Source organism: Schistocerca piceifrons, chromosome 4 (genome assembly GCF_021461385.2).
Source record: "Schistocerca piceifrons isolate TAMUIC-IGC-003096 chromosome 4, iqSchPice1.1, whole genome shotgun sequence".
In the NCBI taxonomy this organism is placed as follows: Eukaryota; Metazoa; Arthropoda; class Insecta; order Orthoptera; family Acrididae; genus Schistocerca; species Schistocerca piceifrons.
Genome location: NC_060141.1, coordinates 139,373,519 through 139,392,585, shown reverse-complemented (window position 1 = coordinate 139,392,585; position 19,067 = coordinate 139,373,519). Strand labels below are relative to the sequence as shown.

At 37.0% G+C, this 19,067-nt stretch overlaps 1 protein-coding gene across 2 annotated transcripts in view; it reads right to left on the bottom strand.

Moving 5' to 3' along the window:
- The window catches only part of LOC124795235 (zinc finger and SCAN domain-containing protein 2-like), a 193,932-nt gene that overhangs the window by 81,038 nt on the left and 93,827 nt on the right, over nucleotides 1–19,067 (bottom strand). For both annotated transcript variants that reach the window (XR_007016663.1, XM_047259162.1), the window contains exon 4: nucleotides 4,232–4,560. Coding sequence is in view for 1 of the 2 variants with exons in the window: in XM_047259162.1 (XP_047115118.1) it covers nucleotides 4,232–4,560 (329 nt within the window). In the remaining variant the exon portion in view is untranslated. The remainder of the gene's footprint in view (nucleotides 1–4,231; nucleotides 4,561–19,067) is intronic.

Genomic DNA, 19,067 nt, shown 5'->3' with positions numbered 1-19,067 from the left:
CACCTGCCAGTAGTCACCCACTGGAATGTTAGTGGTAAATGGCTACCATCAGATTCCGTGAAGGAAGATTCTTCTAATAGACGGCATTAATAAGAAATTTGTGTGCCATTTATAAATAACAGTAGTGGCCCCTCCATAGGTGGAAAACATCTTTGGGCTAGATGTCTTCATAGCTTTCACATTCACTACTGCAAATAGTAACCAGATAGTCTCACAAGCAATTCCTTTTCAATCACTAGACTCTTTATGAAAGAATTAGACACCATATTCTCACCAGAAATCAGCTGCATAACAAACCATGTTCTCCACATTACACTGAAACTGACAAGTGTTTCACTGTTCCCTTTAATGATGACCTTTTCCATCTGCACCCAAGACAACTATTAAGGCCAATTTCGACTGACTAGAAAAACAGGCTTTTGTAGCAAGTGCCATCAAACCAAAGGGCTACTGAACTTGCAATTAATGAATTTAACCTTCATCTCTCTAGTGATTATAAACTGACAATTAATCCCCCAGCAGTGATCAACATTTATCACATTCCCCATCCAGGAGAACTACTACAGCTCCAGCTATTATTTTGATTATACACTTTTGTGCAATGAATATTTTTTTTTCCTAATGATGCCACCCGAAAGCAGTAAAAGAAAATAGACAGAGTAAACTAATTTATTTACATGATTATCACCAACATTCCTAACAACCCTAACAGCATAAGTAACTGAACTCAAATGTTTCAGTAGATCATCAACATGTTTCATCTAATTCAAATTCTCATCAATGCACACACCCAAAAAAATTGGAATATTCTGCATTAGCTACTGATTTTCATTCATACTCTATATTTATTAATGGCATTATGCCATATACTGTACAGAACTGTACATACTGTGTTCTATAAAAATTTAATGAGAGTCCATTTGCAGAGAATCGGTACATAATTTTCTGAAAGACATTATTTAAAATTTCCTCAGCTAATTCTTGTTTGTTAGGTGTGATTACTATACTTGTATCATCAGCAACACGAACTAGTTTCGTATCTTCATGAAAATAGAGTGACAAGTCATTAATATATACTACGAATAATAAGGGACCTGAGATTGAACCTTGTAGGATGTCATTCTTGATACCTCCACGGTTTGAGGAATCTGCTGATTTTTGCACATTACATGAACCGTTTATTTCAACCTTCTGTACTATTCCAGCTGAATATGAATTGAATAATTTGTGCACTGTCCCACTCATGCCACAATACTTAACCTTATCTAGAAGAATTTCCTTGATTTGCTCAATCAAAAGCCTTTGAGGTATCACAGAAAATCCTGATCAGTGATGTTTGTTCATTCAGAGCATTTAATATTTGATCATTGAAATCATATAGAGCATTTTCTGTTGAAAATCCTTTCTGCAAATCAACTGCCATCTTTTTAGTACTTTATTTTTAAAAATACGTGAAGCTACTCTTGAATATATTACTTTTTCAAGAATTTTGGACAAAGCTGAAGTAAGATTGGGCAGTAGCTGTTGAAATCAGACCTATCCCCCATTTTATCCAATGATTTAACAATAGAATATTTCAGTCTAACAGGAAAAATGCCCTGTTGCAGATAACTATTACATATGTGGCTGAGAATCCTACTTATCTGTTGGTAACAAGCTTTTAGTACACTGTTGGAGATGCCATCAATTCCATGTGAACTTTTACCTTTGAATGAGTTTATTATTTTCCTAAATTCAGAAGGAGAGATGGGAAAAATTTCAATTTTATCAAATTGCATACGTAATGCATCCTCCATATATAGCATTGCTTTTCCTAATGAACATCTGGATCCTTCTTCCTTCAAAACATTTAAAAAATGATTATTAAAAATATTTTCAACCTCTGACTTTTTGTTCATAAACTTTTCATTCTGTCTTATGGTAATACGGTCTTTCTGTGCTCTTGGTTGCCCTGTCACCCTTTCAACAATATGTCAAATTATTATAATTAGCATCTCACACATAATACACATACTTCTTAACTTTTTGATAACTTTCCTTAATACAGCACAGTAGTTTTTATAATATTTGACTGTTTCTGGGTCATTACTCTGTCTTACTATTAGATGCATTTCCCTTTTCTGGTTCCAAGATATTTTTGTCTCTTTAGTAAGCTATGGTTTTTTACATGGTTACTTACAATTACCGTATTTACTCGAATCTAAGCCTCACTCGAATCTAAGCCGCACCTGAAAAATGAGACTCGAAGTCGAGGAAAAAAAATTTTCCCGGATCTAAGCCACACCTGAAATTTGAGACTCGAAATTCAAAGGGAGAGAAAAGTTTTAGGCCGCACCTCCAAATCAAAACAAAGTTGGTCCATTGTAATATGAGACACAATTTAGGTCGAATGAATGACGATACAGCTACAGTAGTTTGGTTCGAGTCATAAGCTTAGCAGTTAAGCTTTACCAGGTAGCCATTGCTATGCGTCAGGCGCTCCGTCCGTATTTATACGGGTACCCTTCCTTTTTCACGTGCTTCGTCTGGTTTGAATTGATTGCTTACTTTTGTTTGATCTAATAAGCACCGTTTTCTTTGTTATAGGTTATACGTCACTCTAAGCTGAAAATGCATTACCGTACTGTGTCATGCAATGTTTGTCGCATTCTTATAGTGCGTGTTTACGGCTTGCTTTTGTGCACGCTACCGCCGCTTACAATTAAAAAAGAGAGGAATCATCTCATTAGCGAAACAATGGCAAGAGACTGCTATTTGTTGTTACTTACACTGCTGCTTTCTTTGATAATGATCAACAAGAACCAAATAATAGACTGCGTATGATAGAAGTTCTGAACGAGAGTTTAGCGAAAATTTTTCTCCGTTTGAAAATCTTTGCAGGCGCCTCTTTAGCACATTACATTCTGCACAGAAATTAGTCTTCTTAGATTTAAAATTCTAGTCAATTGCCGTGCATCATTTCTGACTGTATCACTATTAGGCATAAGAATAATACGATTATAAACATGACATGATTTGTACTTTCTTCTGCGTTTGCTGTTGTCTCACTCTAGTTTCGTAGTTTATTAGGCAGACAGGATTTAAATGAGATAGCAGCAAACACGAAACAATACATGGCAAAATGTTTATATTCGTATTATTCTTATGGTGAAGAGAATACTGCGTGTGATTCACAATTCATAAAAGTTGCTATTAGCAACCATCTCTTCTCACAGGTAGGAAAAAATTCAGAATGTAGAGTTGGCCATATTGACAAACATCCCAAACAGTCCTGCCAGTCGGATTTTCATAGTACATTGAAATGCTGCTACATTCGAAGATGAACAATATGGAATTTGTATTTACTTCGTTGGATAATGTATGAAAATACAGTGGTCGAAACTCGGGCAGAGAAAAAAGCTCGTCTTTTACCCTTTTTTTAATTTATTTACTGACGCAGAGGTTTTGGTGCCAGTATTTATCATTGTGCCTACAAAGCATGCCTGTGTAGTGCTACATATATTCGACGGCGGAAGTTAGTTGTGGCGGCACCCACCAACATTTTTCAGAACTTCCGCTTGCTTTGCACTCGATTCTAAGCCGCAGGCGGTTTTTTGGATTACAAAAACCGGAAAAAAAGTGCGCCTTAGATTCGAGTAAATACGGTATATTTCACTGTGTTCTTACGGAAACTGTTTTCAAAAATACTCACAAACATATCATGAAACAAATTATATTTTAAATTAGCATCAGGTCCCAAAGCAACTCATCCCAGTCTAACTGCTGCAAGCTTTTCCAAAAATTTGCAATTGTTAAATCGTTAACTGAATGTGCCATTTTGGAGGATTGTTTTGCAGTAGTGTGTGAAGCTAGGTCAGATACTGTAACTAGCTGTGCATCATGATCAGAAAGACCATTCTTAAAAGGATAAATGTTTATTTGATTAAATTTATCTTGATCTATGAAAATACTATCTATTAACGAAAGTGATTTTTCTGTTCAATTACATCTCCTTAAGAGTAAGGGTATTTTGTTTCAGAACTCTTACAATTACACATTTTCCTTGCTATTGCACTTCAAATGCCTTGTGTTGATGTTTTACCTTTTACTACAATCCCTCTGACATCCCGTTCAAGAAATAAACTCTCTTTTCTTTGTTATGCTAATTTTGGAGATTATTTTTGCTATCAAAATATTTAGTACATAACAAATTAAAAAATACATAACACTGACTTATGATTGTAAATCTCACCTCTTTTCAGGATACAACTGCCTCTGAGGTCCTGTCACGTCTGCTGCTTTCCTGCTTACTGATAAACTTTCTAATGTAGACAATGTCACAGGAACAGCGCCACAGTTGTCGTTAACTGTACATTCAATATTCCGGTCTTCGCTCACAATTGCTTCTTGTTGGTTATTGATTTCCTGGTCACTTTCTGGAATATTTTTAACACTGACACTGATACTCAAATCATCACCATCGTTACCATCACCACCACAACTACCACCCTCATCTTCATCACCATTATCATCTTCAACCACTTTATCACCACCAGTGGCATCAATCTCATGTTCTTCAATCTAAAACAAGTGAATTTTTTTATTACAATCATAGTAACTAAAGTAGAAGACAACATGTCATCACACACACACACACACACACACACACACACACACACACACATATTCATATCACCCTCCGCCCCAAATTCCTGTGACTTCAATTATTTTCACTACCTTATATTAGGGTAAATGTTCCTGAAAGACAGTGTTATCAAATAATTAGTTCCAACAATCAGCAGGGAAACAGAACACAAACAGCAGCCTGGACAGCACAATGGATAGCAATCTTAATACATTTGGCCTTTTCAATCAAAACATAAGAAGCTCTATACAATAAATATAAGTTTCTAATATGACTACAGGAAACTGAAAAATCTAAAGGTATTTCTACAGGTATACTATGCATGACAGTGCATCATTGGAGGTAACAGACATTGAGCAGATGCATCTAGAGAGAAACTAGTCGGTACAACTTTTCTGTAATAGTTAAACAAAAAATAGGGAGGGGGGTGGGGGATGGATACAAGAAAAGGGAGGAGTGGCTAGATACACAAAAACTGCAACAAAGTCCTAGAGCATAGACCTCAATCAGTGCTGCACTGAACTCTGAGTGCTATTCTTTAGTAACAGGCTTGGAAACAAACAAGATAGCAGAATGAATTTTTTGCTCTGCAGTGAAGTGTATGCTGATATGAAACTTCCTGGCCAATTAAAACTGTGTGATGGATCAAGACTCGAAATTTGGATCTTTGCCTCTCGCGGTCAAGTGCTCTACCAACTGAGCTACCCAAGCAGAACTCATGAATCATCCTCACAGCCTTGCTTCCACCAGTACCTCATCTCCTACCTTCCAAATATCACAGAAGTTCTCCTGAGAATCTTACAGCACAAGCACTTCTGGAAGAACGGATATTGCAGAGACAGGCTTAGCCACAGCCTTCACAGTTCGGCACACAGTTTTAATCTGCCAGGAAGTTTTTTTTATCAGTGCACACCCCATTGCAGAGAGAGAACTTGGAAACATCCCCCAAGTTTTGGTTAAGTGAACTCTCCGCAGTATCCTTTCTTCCAGAAGTGCTTGTCCTGCAAAAAGGAGAACTTCTGTAGAGTCTGGAAGGTAGGAGAAGAGGTACTGTTGAAAATAAGACAGAGAGTGAAGTTTGTGGGTCATTCTTTGGTAGCTCAGTTAGTAGAACACTTGCCTGCAAATCGTACAGGTCCGGCATTCAAGTCTGAGACTGCACACAGTTTTAATGTGCCAGAAAGTTTCATCCAAGATGGCAATTATGACACTTTACAGCCTCTAACATGAACATTTTAAATTTCGTGAAGCAATCAGAGAGAGCCATAATTAGACTTAGAGCTATAACGGGCAAGTGATTGTATGAAGAGATTTCAATACCGATTTCATCTGGGATACTGATTGTCGAGGGCACTAGAGTTGCTGATGTACACCTTAGGTTTGATCTCCATGGTAACATTCCCAACAAAAATAGGACACGGTGAAAAGAAATGGGCATTTCATTTCTAAATCCAGCCGCATTTTATAACACAATTGTGAATCCCATGATAAATGGTTTATCTGGTAGTCAAATGGCAGCAAAAGAAAAACCACATCGCTAATGTTTAACCAAGAAGGGAAAGTGGATTTTCACAGTTATTAAAGGTATTTGAAATTCATCTACTAGTTACAAAGATGGATTTCAAATACATCTGACAACTATAAAGCAATCATGGACACTATGGCTGTACCGCAGAACTGTAAATTTTGATGCAGTTACACTATTCAGGACGAATTTACAGGATGAAATAATGGGAAGAAGTCTGCCAAGGACATATAGTACAGGAAAAATTTGATTCTTTTCTTAAAAACATTCTAACAGCATTATAAACCCAGTTTTCCATCACAAAGGGTTAGATATAATAACTGTGAAGGTTGAGAGAAAGGGTGGTTAACATACGGGACCAAAGTATCGTGTGGTAGGAAGAGAAAGCTATATAAGTTATATTAACTTAATTATGTTGTTAAATTAACTTAATTATGTCATGTATTGGAAAATTTGACTCGTTCCGCATCATTACGAAATATCGTATTCATGATCCATGGAACTTGTATTAATCTAATCTAATCTATGTAAGACAGAGAACTAACTCTGATGAAGACTTAAAAAATACACTACAAGCATACAGCAAAATTCTTCACTGTCATTCAAAAGGCAAAATCCATGAAGTATGCACAAAAAGTTCAACACTTCAAGAACAAGGCCTTGACAATTTGGAGCATTACTAGACATGAAATGAATATACTCAGTAAAGCAAAGAGACAGATCATAATAAATTCAAATTATTAGCCACTAAAATTCATAATTGTAGCTGAATACACAGTGACAAAAAATAGCCACCAAAGGTGGATCTATCAGATTTACTTCGAAATGCATTATTTACTTTGACATGCATTGTATACTCAAACATTAGACATCAGTTTTGTCAAATCACCTGTTAAAGAGATCACAAAAATCTTTTCGTCACTAAAAAGCAGTAACTCATCTTATTATTACAGTATTTCAACCTAGGTATTAAATCCGTGTGCTGATTTGGTAGCATCTCCAGCGAGTTACTTTTGTAACTGTTCTTAGGTCATTTCATGAAAGACTGCTGTACATGGTAGCAATGCCAATTTGTAAAAGTGGAGATAAGCTACTGACCACTAATTATAGTCTCCTCTCCCTCTTTCCCGTGTTCTCAAAACATTTTTTGAAGATAGCCTACCACAGAGTACTCCATGTGAGACACTTTTTAACAGTTTGAATTATGTAAATGTTTCTATTCTGAGGAAGCAATATATGGATTCATGAATTCAGTTTCAGTCGAGCTAAACAAGAAAAACTGCCCTCTTGGCATTTCCTTTGGCCAAGGCTTTTGACGTAGGTCACAAAATTCTACAATGGAATGGTAATGTATTAAAGATATTCATCTTGGATGGATGGAGTCTTATCTTAAGAACAGAAAACAGGTGGCACATTAGGAAGTGTTACAACAGGAATAATAATAAATTCAGAGAGGAGAAACATGGTCTCCTGCAAGGTTCAGGGTTTTGCCCCTTCCTCTTCCTGACCTCTATAAACGATGTACCAAGAACACAGGAGGATTTTAAAAAAGGTAATGCTTACTGATGTCATAATTTTAATATTAACAAAAGATGGAAACAACTACATGCCAGCACAATTAGGACGGGGGGACAGAGCAGCTGCAAATATCATTCACACATTCATTCTTATTGTTCTGTATATACCATGAAGAAGAAAAACATTACAGGATGTGAGTTGAGTGTTACATTCACTTATCCTACCTTTTTAAAAAAATATAATACAATATTTTTGTCACAGTGGCATTTTCATGTTAATTCTCTCTACAGCCTGCAAATCATAATGTAGCATAGTGGCTTCTCCCATACACACTGGGGTGTAAAACAGTTGAAATAATTCCATGTGAAGTTGTCTGTGAGATTTAGATGTATTATTTGCATAAAATGATCAATTTATTTATTGGATTTAAGGCATACAGTCTCAGATGAAGATTAATTTTGATGAACGTTTATTTGGTAAAATGAACAAGAAGATTTGTACTGTCTGAGCAGAACTACACAGACTCAACATTGAAGCAAGCTCCAACATAGCAGAAAAACTCTTCACCGCCAGAGCAAAATTCTTCGAGTCCCACTCAGCGACTAAGCTGCTTTCTTGAAATTCTTTCCAGTGGCAGGAATCTACCTCTGGAATCATCTCCTTATTTATATCAGTGAACCAATAACAGCTCCACTTCAAAAGATAGTTAATGACACATCTACATAAGAAACAATAACGTCAACCTTTGTCGCTGTTTTATCCCACTACAGCCTTCTTTATAACAAGCTCTTCTTCATACCTCACTATGGCAAAAATATCACTTCAGTACATCTATAAATACGTTTTGTGCCTGCCATTGTCACTATTATTATTATTATTATTATTATTATTACACCAGCAGCAACAGCAACAGCAGCAATAGTAGTAGTAGCACTGCTAGTATTAAAAAGTGATCACGAACGAAGTTCAGAAAGTGTTGCAAGAAGAAAACAGTGTTATGAAGATTAAAATCAAGGACCCAGAAGCACTAATACCTCATTGTGAACAAGATGCAGTGAAAAATCCTTATCATGTTGTGAAAACTCGCAATCTGTTAGGCCTCAAATAACTGCTACAAAAGGAGAAAAAGTGCTTATTTTACATGACAGTCATGGCAGAAACAGTGGGAGTATACTACAAGGCAAATTAGGTAAAAAATTCAATGTGCAAAGTATTATAAAACATGGTGTGCCAATTACAGAAGTTATGAAACATGTGGACAAATTAACTGATACATTAATTGTTATTGGTGGCACAAATGACACTGAAAAACCTCTGGAAGAATTTCAGAAGAACATGATAGATTCTTTGGAATATATACTTAAACTCGCACACAAAACGAATGTAATAATTCATCCAATACTGCGTAGACATGATGCACAAGGCCTAAATGAAAAAAATTAGTTCTGTAAATTGTGTTATGGTAGAAAAATCAACACTGCCACAGGCGTATGTAACAAGAGATTATCTGCAAAATTTCGAAATTGAACAACTGAAAAGAAATGAATATACAACTCATGGTTTACATCTAAACAAACAATGAAAGATTCGCATTTGTAATAAGCCTGCTTCTTTCATACACATGGTGAAAACTGAAAAACCAAGTACCGGTACAGGGGAAAAGCATGCGAAAATGGACAATCAGATAAAAAGTGCCAATCTTGAAGTGAAAGTGCCACCCACGAAAAAACAGACAGTTACGGACCAGTATATAACAATAAATAAGCTTGAAGAAAGTCACAAAAACACACTTCCTAGTTTAAATTTCAAACCATCAAATGCAGCCACAAGGCAGTCATTAACGGACATATGGGTGAGAAAGGACGAAAAAAAAGTGGAAATAGAGAACATTTCAACAGAAGACAGGCAGGAACCAACACACGGTGAACCAGGAAGCCATACGTCAAACACCGTGAATGCCATACCTGGAAAACATGAGGATTTTTTCCCACTAAGTACACTAGCTAAAATAGTGAGGGAAGTGGTCAAGCAAGAAATGATTTACTCCCTTTACCTAATTTTAAATTACTCCATTAAAATGTTCAATCACCCTCAAATAAACTAAATTACATAAAAATAATGTTAAATAACCTAAATATTATTTCTGTAGTATGCTTCACAGAACACTGGTTCAAACAAGATACGTTAGAACAAACATGCATTCCTCAGTTCAAACTTGCAAGCGTGTTTTGTAGGAAAATATCGAGTCATGGGGGTACCTGTGTATATGTTAGAGAAAATATTGACTTCAATAGTGTAACTAGACACCATAAACTGTCCTGTGAAAAAGATATACAACACTTTATAGCTCAACTACCAAGGCAAAATATAGTTATTATTTGTGTATACAGATCACCAGATGGAGACAAAAAAGTGTTTTACAATTGCATGGAGGGACTCTTGGAAGAAATTCACTCTCCCAAGAAAAATATAATTATATGTGGTGACTTTAATATTGATTTCTCGAAATGCAATAAATTCAGAGATGGCATTATAAATCTTCTACAATCGTTCAACATCAGTGCAACGGTAACTGAAACAACTTGAAAAACGCCAACCTCTGCATCTATTATTGATCAGATTTGATAAATACACGCAACTATGCTTATAACATGCAAGTTGTAGACACAAGTTTTAGTGATCACAATGCTCAAATTCTTGCTATGAATATTTCAGGACACTCAATTCCCAGTAGAATATGACACACTGTAAGGAATTTCAGTACAAAAAAATGTGGAATATTTTTCTTTTCTCCTAAAGGGTGAAAGTTGGAAAGATGTATATGACTGTAACAATACCAATGAGAAATACTATTAGTTTATGGCTACATTCAAAAATTTTTTTTGAAATGGCTTTTCCCAAGAAAATATCTACATTTAAGCAAAATACTAATCCTGACTTTGTTACATATTTCAAAAGATACAAAAGAATACTAACACGTGTTATTTCAAAAGCAAAAAAAAACTAGAAAATGACAAAATACTGTGTAATTCCAAGAGTAAAACTAATGCAACTGGCAAATTATAAGGAAAGAAATGGGCAGCAGGCCAATTAATCACAGTAATATAGAGCTGATTATGAATAAAAATAAACTATCTTACCCAAACATGTGACTAGTGCTTTCAAGAATTATTTCTCTAATACAGCACAGCAGTTAATAAATACACACCTTGACAAGCAGCCAGCCAGTCACTAAGATCAAAAAATTCATTCAAATACATTATTCATGTATCCAGCAACACCTACGGAACTGTCAAGAATCCTAAAAGACTTGTTGTTGCTATGGCCTTCAGCCCAGAGATTGGTTTGATGCAGCTCTCCATGCTACTCTATCCTGTGCAAGCGTCTTCATCTCCGAGTAACCACTGCAACCTACATCCTTCTGAAACTGCTTAGTGTATTCATCTCTTGGTCTACCTCTACAATTTTTTCACTCCACAATTCTCTCCTAAAAGACTTACCTAATAAATAATTATTCAGTGGGTGTTGATGAGATACCAGATGTTATTGTCAAAGTTAGCACAAAATTTATTGTGGAACCACTAACAGACATAGTAAATTCATCTTTTGAGAGTGGTGTGTTTCCAAATAATCTAAAAACTGCAAAAATAAACCTTTGCATTAAGAATGGCGCAAAAAGTGATACTGCTAATTATAGGCCAGTTTCAGTATTGCCAGGCTTCAGGAAAATTATGAAAAAAATGTTCCTTAGAAGTTTAACAGTTTTCTTAAACAAGGAGAGGCTGATAAGTGACTCCCAATATGGGTTTAGAGCTGGATAGTCAACTCAGACAGCAAATTTTGCCTTCTTAAATGGAGTATTAAAAGCAGTGGGTGATAAGCAATATGTATCTGGACTATTTCTGGATCTAATGAAGCCTTTGATCATGGCATCCTCTTGTGCAAATTAAGTAATTATGGAATTAGAGGCCAGTCTGAGAGGTGGCTCCTATCATATCAGATTAATTGTCATTACGGAAATAAAACACAAAGATAGTGAAACACACAAAAATTTCTAGTTTTCACAGTGATGAGGAGAAAATTAAGTATGGAGTCCCACAAGGGTCAGTTCTGGGATCTGTCCTATTTCTGCTGTATATAAAGGACTTGGCTAGTAAAATACAAGATGGAACCACTGTACTCTTTGCAGATGAGATTAATATACTAATTAAATCACAGAATGAGGAAAATCTGCAGGAGGCTGCAATATCAGTTATGCACACCATAATGCACTGGTTGACGATCAATAAGCTCATCATAAGTTCTGTGAAAACTGTGGCAGTTAACTTCTATATCACACAAAACCTCCATCCTGCAAACCCTGTTTTCACTGTCGAAAGAAAAAATGTGTCAAAGGTCAGTCATACAAAATTTCTATGCATTCATTTTCAGGCAGATCTGAAGTGGGAGATGCACCTAAACATTTTAAATAAGAGACTAAATTCACTAGCATATGCTATTAGGATCCTCACTCAGACTACAAGCTGCTCATCAATGGTGACAATGTACCATTGTAATATACAGTCACTACTTATGTACGGAATAATTTTTTGGGGGAATTCTCCAAATTCTACAAAAACATTTAAAATACAGAAAAAGATTATCAGGGTGATAAAAAAGGTAAATGAAAGGATTCCTTTAGAGTCCTTTTTAAAACTCTCCAAATTTCTGCCACTGCCTTGCTTGCACATATACGAGATACTAATTTTCACAAAAGGGAGCATCTTAAAGAAGAAAGATTTCTTCAGACACAACTATGATATATACACATATGAAACTATCAGAAGATGAAGATAAAAGATGAACACAGTAAATACAAATGTATGCAAAAGAGGAGTGTTCATACTGGAGCTATGTTATATAACCATTTGCCGTCTTACCTAAAATGCATACCAACATTAAGTGCGTTAAAAATAAAGTTACAACAGTTGTTGCTTGACTGCTGCTTCTATTCTTTGTCTGAATTTATATAACATCATAATAAGTAAACCTCTTTTGCCAAATTTTACTAACTGTCATTTCACAAATAGTTTACATCGTGCTTATCATGTCATCTCACTTAATAACTGCTATTATGTATTGTAAATTAACTAGGTTTACCACTGTCCTACATCACATGTACAAACAATGTACTAAAATGATGCCTGGACTAATAAATAAATAAATAAATATTAGTTCTGAATCAGTACTATTTATCAATATTGTCTTTACATACATTCAAATCATTTTTAATTCTAGTAATACAATTTTATTATTATTTGTTACATTAAAATTACTGTAATTTCTTAGTTAACTTGATTGTTAAAAAATGCTGTATGTATGAAATCCTGGTTCAATGTAGGAGAGGGCTCGAAAGCTTTAACCTGATCAGATTAAATAAAGTAATTAATTGAATAAAAATTTTGAGGTCCAAGATTTGCAAACTGTACTGAGAGTTAACATATATGCATATTTGGTGGATACTGAAATAAAGTCTGTAAAAGTGGTGTTTCCTATCTTACAAATGAACTTGTAATTTGTTGACATATATCTTTAGCAGTCCAAAAGCAGGGAGCATTTGCAGTTTTAGGAAAGTTGCCACTGCACTGACAGTGTTATGTTCTCTTCAAACAACACAGCATGAGGGAACATAATGCAAATCACAGTAAAAATTAAAAAAGCCAAGCAAATAACAGAAACTTGATCAGTATACTGTGTTAATAATAAAATATTGCATTACTATTCATTTTTATTTTAATGAAATAAATTAGAAAGAGAGATGGTACTTTGAAAAAAGGTTCAGCCTCCTCACTTACAATAAATAATTGCTGTTTCTCTCTTGTTATTGTTGTTGCCTACAGTCTTAAGATATTTGATGCAGCTCTTCATGCTAGTCTACCCTGTGCAAGCCTCTTCTTCTCTGCATAACTACTGCAACCTACATCCATTTAAACCAGCTTACTGTATTCGAGCCTGGTGTCCCTCTACAGTATTTACTCCCTAAAACTTCCTTCAAAATGGTTCAAATGGCTCTGAGCACTATGGGATTTAACTTCTGTGGTCATCAGTCCCCTAGAACTTAGAACTACTTAAACCTAACTAACCTAAGGACATCACACACATCCATGCCCGAGGCAGGATTCGAACCTGCGACCGTAGCAGTCCCGCAGTTCCGGACTGCGCGCCTAGAACCACTAGACCACCGCGGCCGGCTGAAACTTCCTTCAATTGGCAAACTGACCAACTGATGCCTTGGGATGTGTTACATTAACCGATTCATAGTTTACTCAAGTTATATAGTTATTCATTAATCAACAACCAATCATGTACCTGATACAGATTTCGTCAACTACATGGACATTTTTTGGAACATATATATGAGATGTGTGCACACAGTTTTGTAGATTCCTACATACAACACTTTTACACATGCAACATAACCTACTAAAAGTGAACTCATAGGTCAGTGACAGATTTATACTGTTATTTACAAGATGAACAAACACAGTGAAATTACAAATTTCAATGACAGCAAAATAAAAAATATAAAGTCATCCTGATTATGACACATTTCCTGTTGTGCATGGTTTCTTTTGAAATACTTTCCTCTTCAACTGATACGCCACTCCCAATGCCATTTCCACTTTCAGAAGCAGTCTTGGAACACCTCTTGCTGGATCAAGTGAAGTATCATTTGCGAATTTTCTTTTATCTTGTCTATCGTTCAACTTTGTAAATAAAAAAAAGTTGCAGTGGCCAGGCCTGGAGAGTACGGGGGATGAAGCAGCACAGTGATTTCGTTGTCTGTGCAACAGTGACGCACCAACAGGGATGAATGTGTGGGTGCATTATCTTGATGCAAGAACCATCAATTGTGTCGCCTTATTTCAGACCGTTCCCTTCTAACATGCGTTGCAAAACATCCCGATAGTGCCATCGATTAACAGTTTGTCCTACCGGTAACAACTCAGACAGCACACTTACAAATCACTTCATGGTCATCCTTTCATCTGACCTGGTGGGAATCCCAAACACTGCTCAAAAACAGGTCACAACAGTGTTCCATATATGGTTTCTATTATCGATGAGATTCATTCTCCTAAAATTCTCCCAATAAACTGAAGTCAACAATTCGCCTTCCTTGCTTCTGTCCTAACATGCTTGCTCCATTTCATATCGCTTTGCAACATTATGCATAGATATTTAATAGATACGACTGTGTCAACCAGTACACTAATAAGGCTGTACTCGAATGTTATGGCATTGTTTTTCCTACCCATAAGGATTAACTTACTTTTTTCTACATTTGGAGCAAGCTGCCATTATCACACCAACTAAAAATTTTGCCTAAGTCATCCTGTATGCTCCTTCAGTCACTCATTACGGTACTTTCCTATATACTACAACATCACCAGCAAACAGTTACAGAGCGCTGTTCAGCCTTGTCCGATCTTTTATGATTATACAGTAGCAGAATGGTCCTATCACACTTCCTTAGGGCACTCCTGACGACAGCCTTGTTTCTGAAGAATACTTGCCATCAAAGACAATGTACTGTGTCCTATTACTTAAGAAGTCTTCAAGCCATTCACATATTTGGAAACCTGTTTTGTATGCCCAGACCTTCCTGAACAATCTGCACTTGAGCACCGCGTTAAACGTTTTCCGGAAATCTACTACGATCAGATTTTTATTTTTTATTTTTTTTATTTTAGTTCTGGTGGAAGAAGGTTGTAAATTTTGTTTCCCATTTGTATGGTGTTATCTGCAAATGACCTTTTTTCCTTGTGTCATAGGAGTGGTTACCAAGGTTTTTGTTTACAGACTCTAAATGCTGCAAAGTAAACAAGCCAAAATAATGGTATATAACCATGCTATGGGCAGGATTTTAAACTCTCTGAAAAGTTGCCTACAGTGTTCACACTACTTATTAACACAGAGTATTCTCACACTTGCTTCTGTAATTTAAAATGGTAGAAGCTTCAGACCTAGTTCTCCAAAAAAAGACAGACTAAACCATACCATAGCTAACAAATAACTCAAATACAGCATGATACACATGCTTTAATTAATTTTTTCCCCAATTCAGTTCACTGTCTCCTTATAGGTATTCAATTCAATCTACACACCTAATCTTTCAAAATTTCCTATTCTCTTCTTGTCTTAACTGCTTACTCTCCACGTTTTGCTTCCATATGATGCTGCACACCCCACACCTACTTTCAGAAAACACTTTCTAAAGCTTAATGTGATATTGGATGTTAACACAGTACTCTTTTTCAGAAATGCTTTCCTCACTACTGTGTCTGCATTTTATATTCTCTCTACTTCAGCCGTGATCCATTACTTTACAGCTCAAATAGCAAAATTCTTTCACTACCTGTAGTGTCTCATTTCCTAATCTAATTCCTTCTTTATTGCCTGATTTAATTCAACTACATTGTTTTATACTTGTTGGTGGTCATCTCATCCTTTTTCAAATCTCCACTCATTTGGTTCAACTGCTCTTCAAAGTTCCTTGCCATCTCAGACAGGATTACAATGTCATAAGCAAATGGCAAAGTTTTTATTTCTTCTCCCTTAACTTTAGTTACCTTTCCAAATTTCTGCTATATTTTCTTCATAACTTGATCAATGCACAGACTGAATAACACTTAGGATAGGCTGCAACAATGTCTCACTTCCTTCTCAACTATGGTTTCCTTTTTACGTCACTCAACTCTTATAACTGCAGACTGGTTTCTGCACAAGTTGTAAATAATTTTTCACTCCCTGTATTTTAACCCTACTACTTTCAAAATTTTGATGATAATAGTCCAGTCAACACTGTCAAAAGCTTTCTCTAAATCTACAAATGCTATAAAGGTACGTTTGCTTTCCTTCAATCTATCTCCTAGGATAAGTCATAGCATCTGTATTGCCCCACGTGTTCCTGCATTTCTCGGGAACCATAAGTGATCTTCCCTGAGGTCGGCTTCTACCAGTTTTTCCATTCTTCTGTCCCTGAGGTTGGCTTCTACCAGTTTTTCCTTTATTCTGTAAAGAACTCATGTCAATGTTTCGCAATGCCAATGGCCTTGCCACAGTGATAACACCAGTTCCCGTCAGATCACCAAAGATAAGTACTGTCAGGCTGAGCTAGCACTAGGAAGGGTGACCATCTGGCCTGCCAAGCGTTGTTGGCAATTGGGGGTGCACTCAGCCCTTTTGAGGCAAACTAAGGAGCTACTTGACTGAGAAGTAGCGGCTTCAGTCTCATAAATGTACATATGGCCAGGAGAGCAGTGTGCTGACCACATGACCCTCCATATCCGCATCCAGTGGTGCCAGTGGGCTGAGGATGATATGCTGTCCGGACAGTACCAATGGGTCTTCATGGCCTGTTCAGGCAGAGTTTAGTTTAATTTTTGCAACCATGACTTATTAAACTGAAGGTTTCATAGTATTCATACCTGTCAGCACTTTCCATCTTTAGAATTGGATTTATTAGATTCTTTCTGAAGTCTGAGAGTATTTCAACTGTCCCATACACCTTGCACAACAGGAGGAATAATTATGTCACAGGATCTCCGAAAAATCTCAATAATTCTGCGGGCATGTCATCTACCTTCTAGTTACGCTTGCTTCCACAGCCTCTTATTTCGCCACTAGCTATATGTGTGTAGTCATTTTGCACTTTCTGTCAATCTCATTTTTTAGATGTCTGTAGTCTATATGTGACCCTCTTCTGCCTTACCTATTTTCTCTCTCAAAGTTACCCAATCGTCTTCTACCATATTCCTTTCCCCCACTCCAGTCCAACATTGCCTAATATTCCTTTTGATACTCTCAAGAACCTCTAGTTCCTTCAATTTATCCAGGTCCCAACTTCTTAAGTTCTGACCTCTTTGCAACTTATTCAATTTTAATCTGCAGTTCATTACCAACAAATTTTGGCCAAGTTCACATTTGATCCTGAAGTTGTCTTACAATTTAAAATCTGGTTTTGAAATCTCTGTGTTGCCACAGATGGTCCAGTCACATTAATATGACCACTGCCTATGTTTGACGTTAACATGCCATAACCACTCACAGATGGCAAGTGGCAGCACTACCAGTGGAAGGTACATAAAGCGGTGCTGGGACGAATGTGGGAAACAGTGTAGTCTTTCCAGAGTGAGATTTTCACTCTGCAGTGGAGTGTGCGCTGCTATGAAACTTCCTGGAAGATTAAAACTGTGTGCTGGACCAAGACTCAAACTCAGGACCTATGCCTTCCGCGGGCAAGTGCTCTACCAACTGAGCTACCCAAGCACGGCTCACGCTCCGTCCTCACAGCTTTACTTCTGCCAGTACCTTGTCTCCTACCTTCCAAACTTTACAGAAGCTCTCCTGCGAACCTTGCAGAACTAGCACTCCTGAAAGAAAGGATATTGCGGAGACATGGCTTTGCCACAGCCTGGGGGATGTTTCCAGAATGAGATTTTCACTCCTGTAAGAGCTTCTGTAAAATTTGGAAGGTAGGAGACGAGGTACTGGCAGAAGTAAAGCTGTGAGGACGGGGCGTGAGTCGTGCTTGGGTAGCTCAGTTGGTAGAGCACTTGCCCGCGAAAGGCAAAGGTCCCGAGTTCGAGTCTCGGTCCGGCACACAGTTTTAATCTGCCAGGAAGTTTCAGTGTAGTCTTTGTCATAATGTGGAAACGGAGTGATTTATATGATGTCCAAAAGGGCATAATCATTGGCCTAGTGGAAGCTTTACCGAAACAGGTAAGTTTGTAAACTGTTCAAATGCCACCACAATTAAAATATACTGTGAATGGCAAAATGGCCCTATCCAAAACTGGCACAGGCCATAGAGGACAGAGGTGAATGATTGCTACCGAGATGTGTAAGGGCGAACTGACACACAACTGCTTAGCAACTGACCGCCTAGATGAACCAGAGCGCTACCAAGTGTCTCTTCAACAAACAGTCAGCAAATGTTGCTTCTGAGTATGAACTTCCACGGCAGGCACCTGGTTCATGCACCCATGCTGACTGTTCATCAGCAACGAAGGTTGGAATTTGCATGCCAATACTGCCACTGAACGTTCACTGAGTCGCGACTGGTGACATTTTCAGATGAATCACATTTTATGCTTCATCGGACAGATGGCCATTGACATTTATGGCTTAACACGTCTGAAAGCAAATTCCCTGCAACCAAGAGGGGGCTTTATGGTTTTTGTGACATTCCCTGAGTGATATCATCATTCTGGAAGGCACAGTGGATCAACACAAGTATGCATCTATCCTTGGGGACCGTGTCCACCCCCAACATGCAGTTTGTTTTTTCAGCACAATGGTATCTCCAGCAGGGCAATGCAATGTGTCACATAGCTTGCTGTGTACAACAGTGGTGCT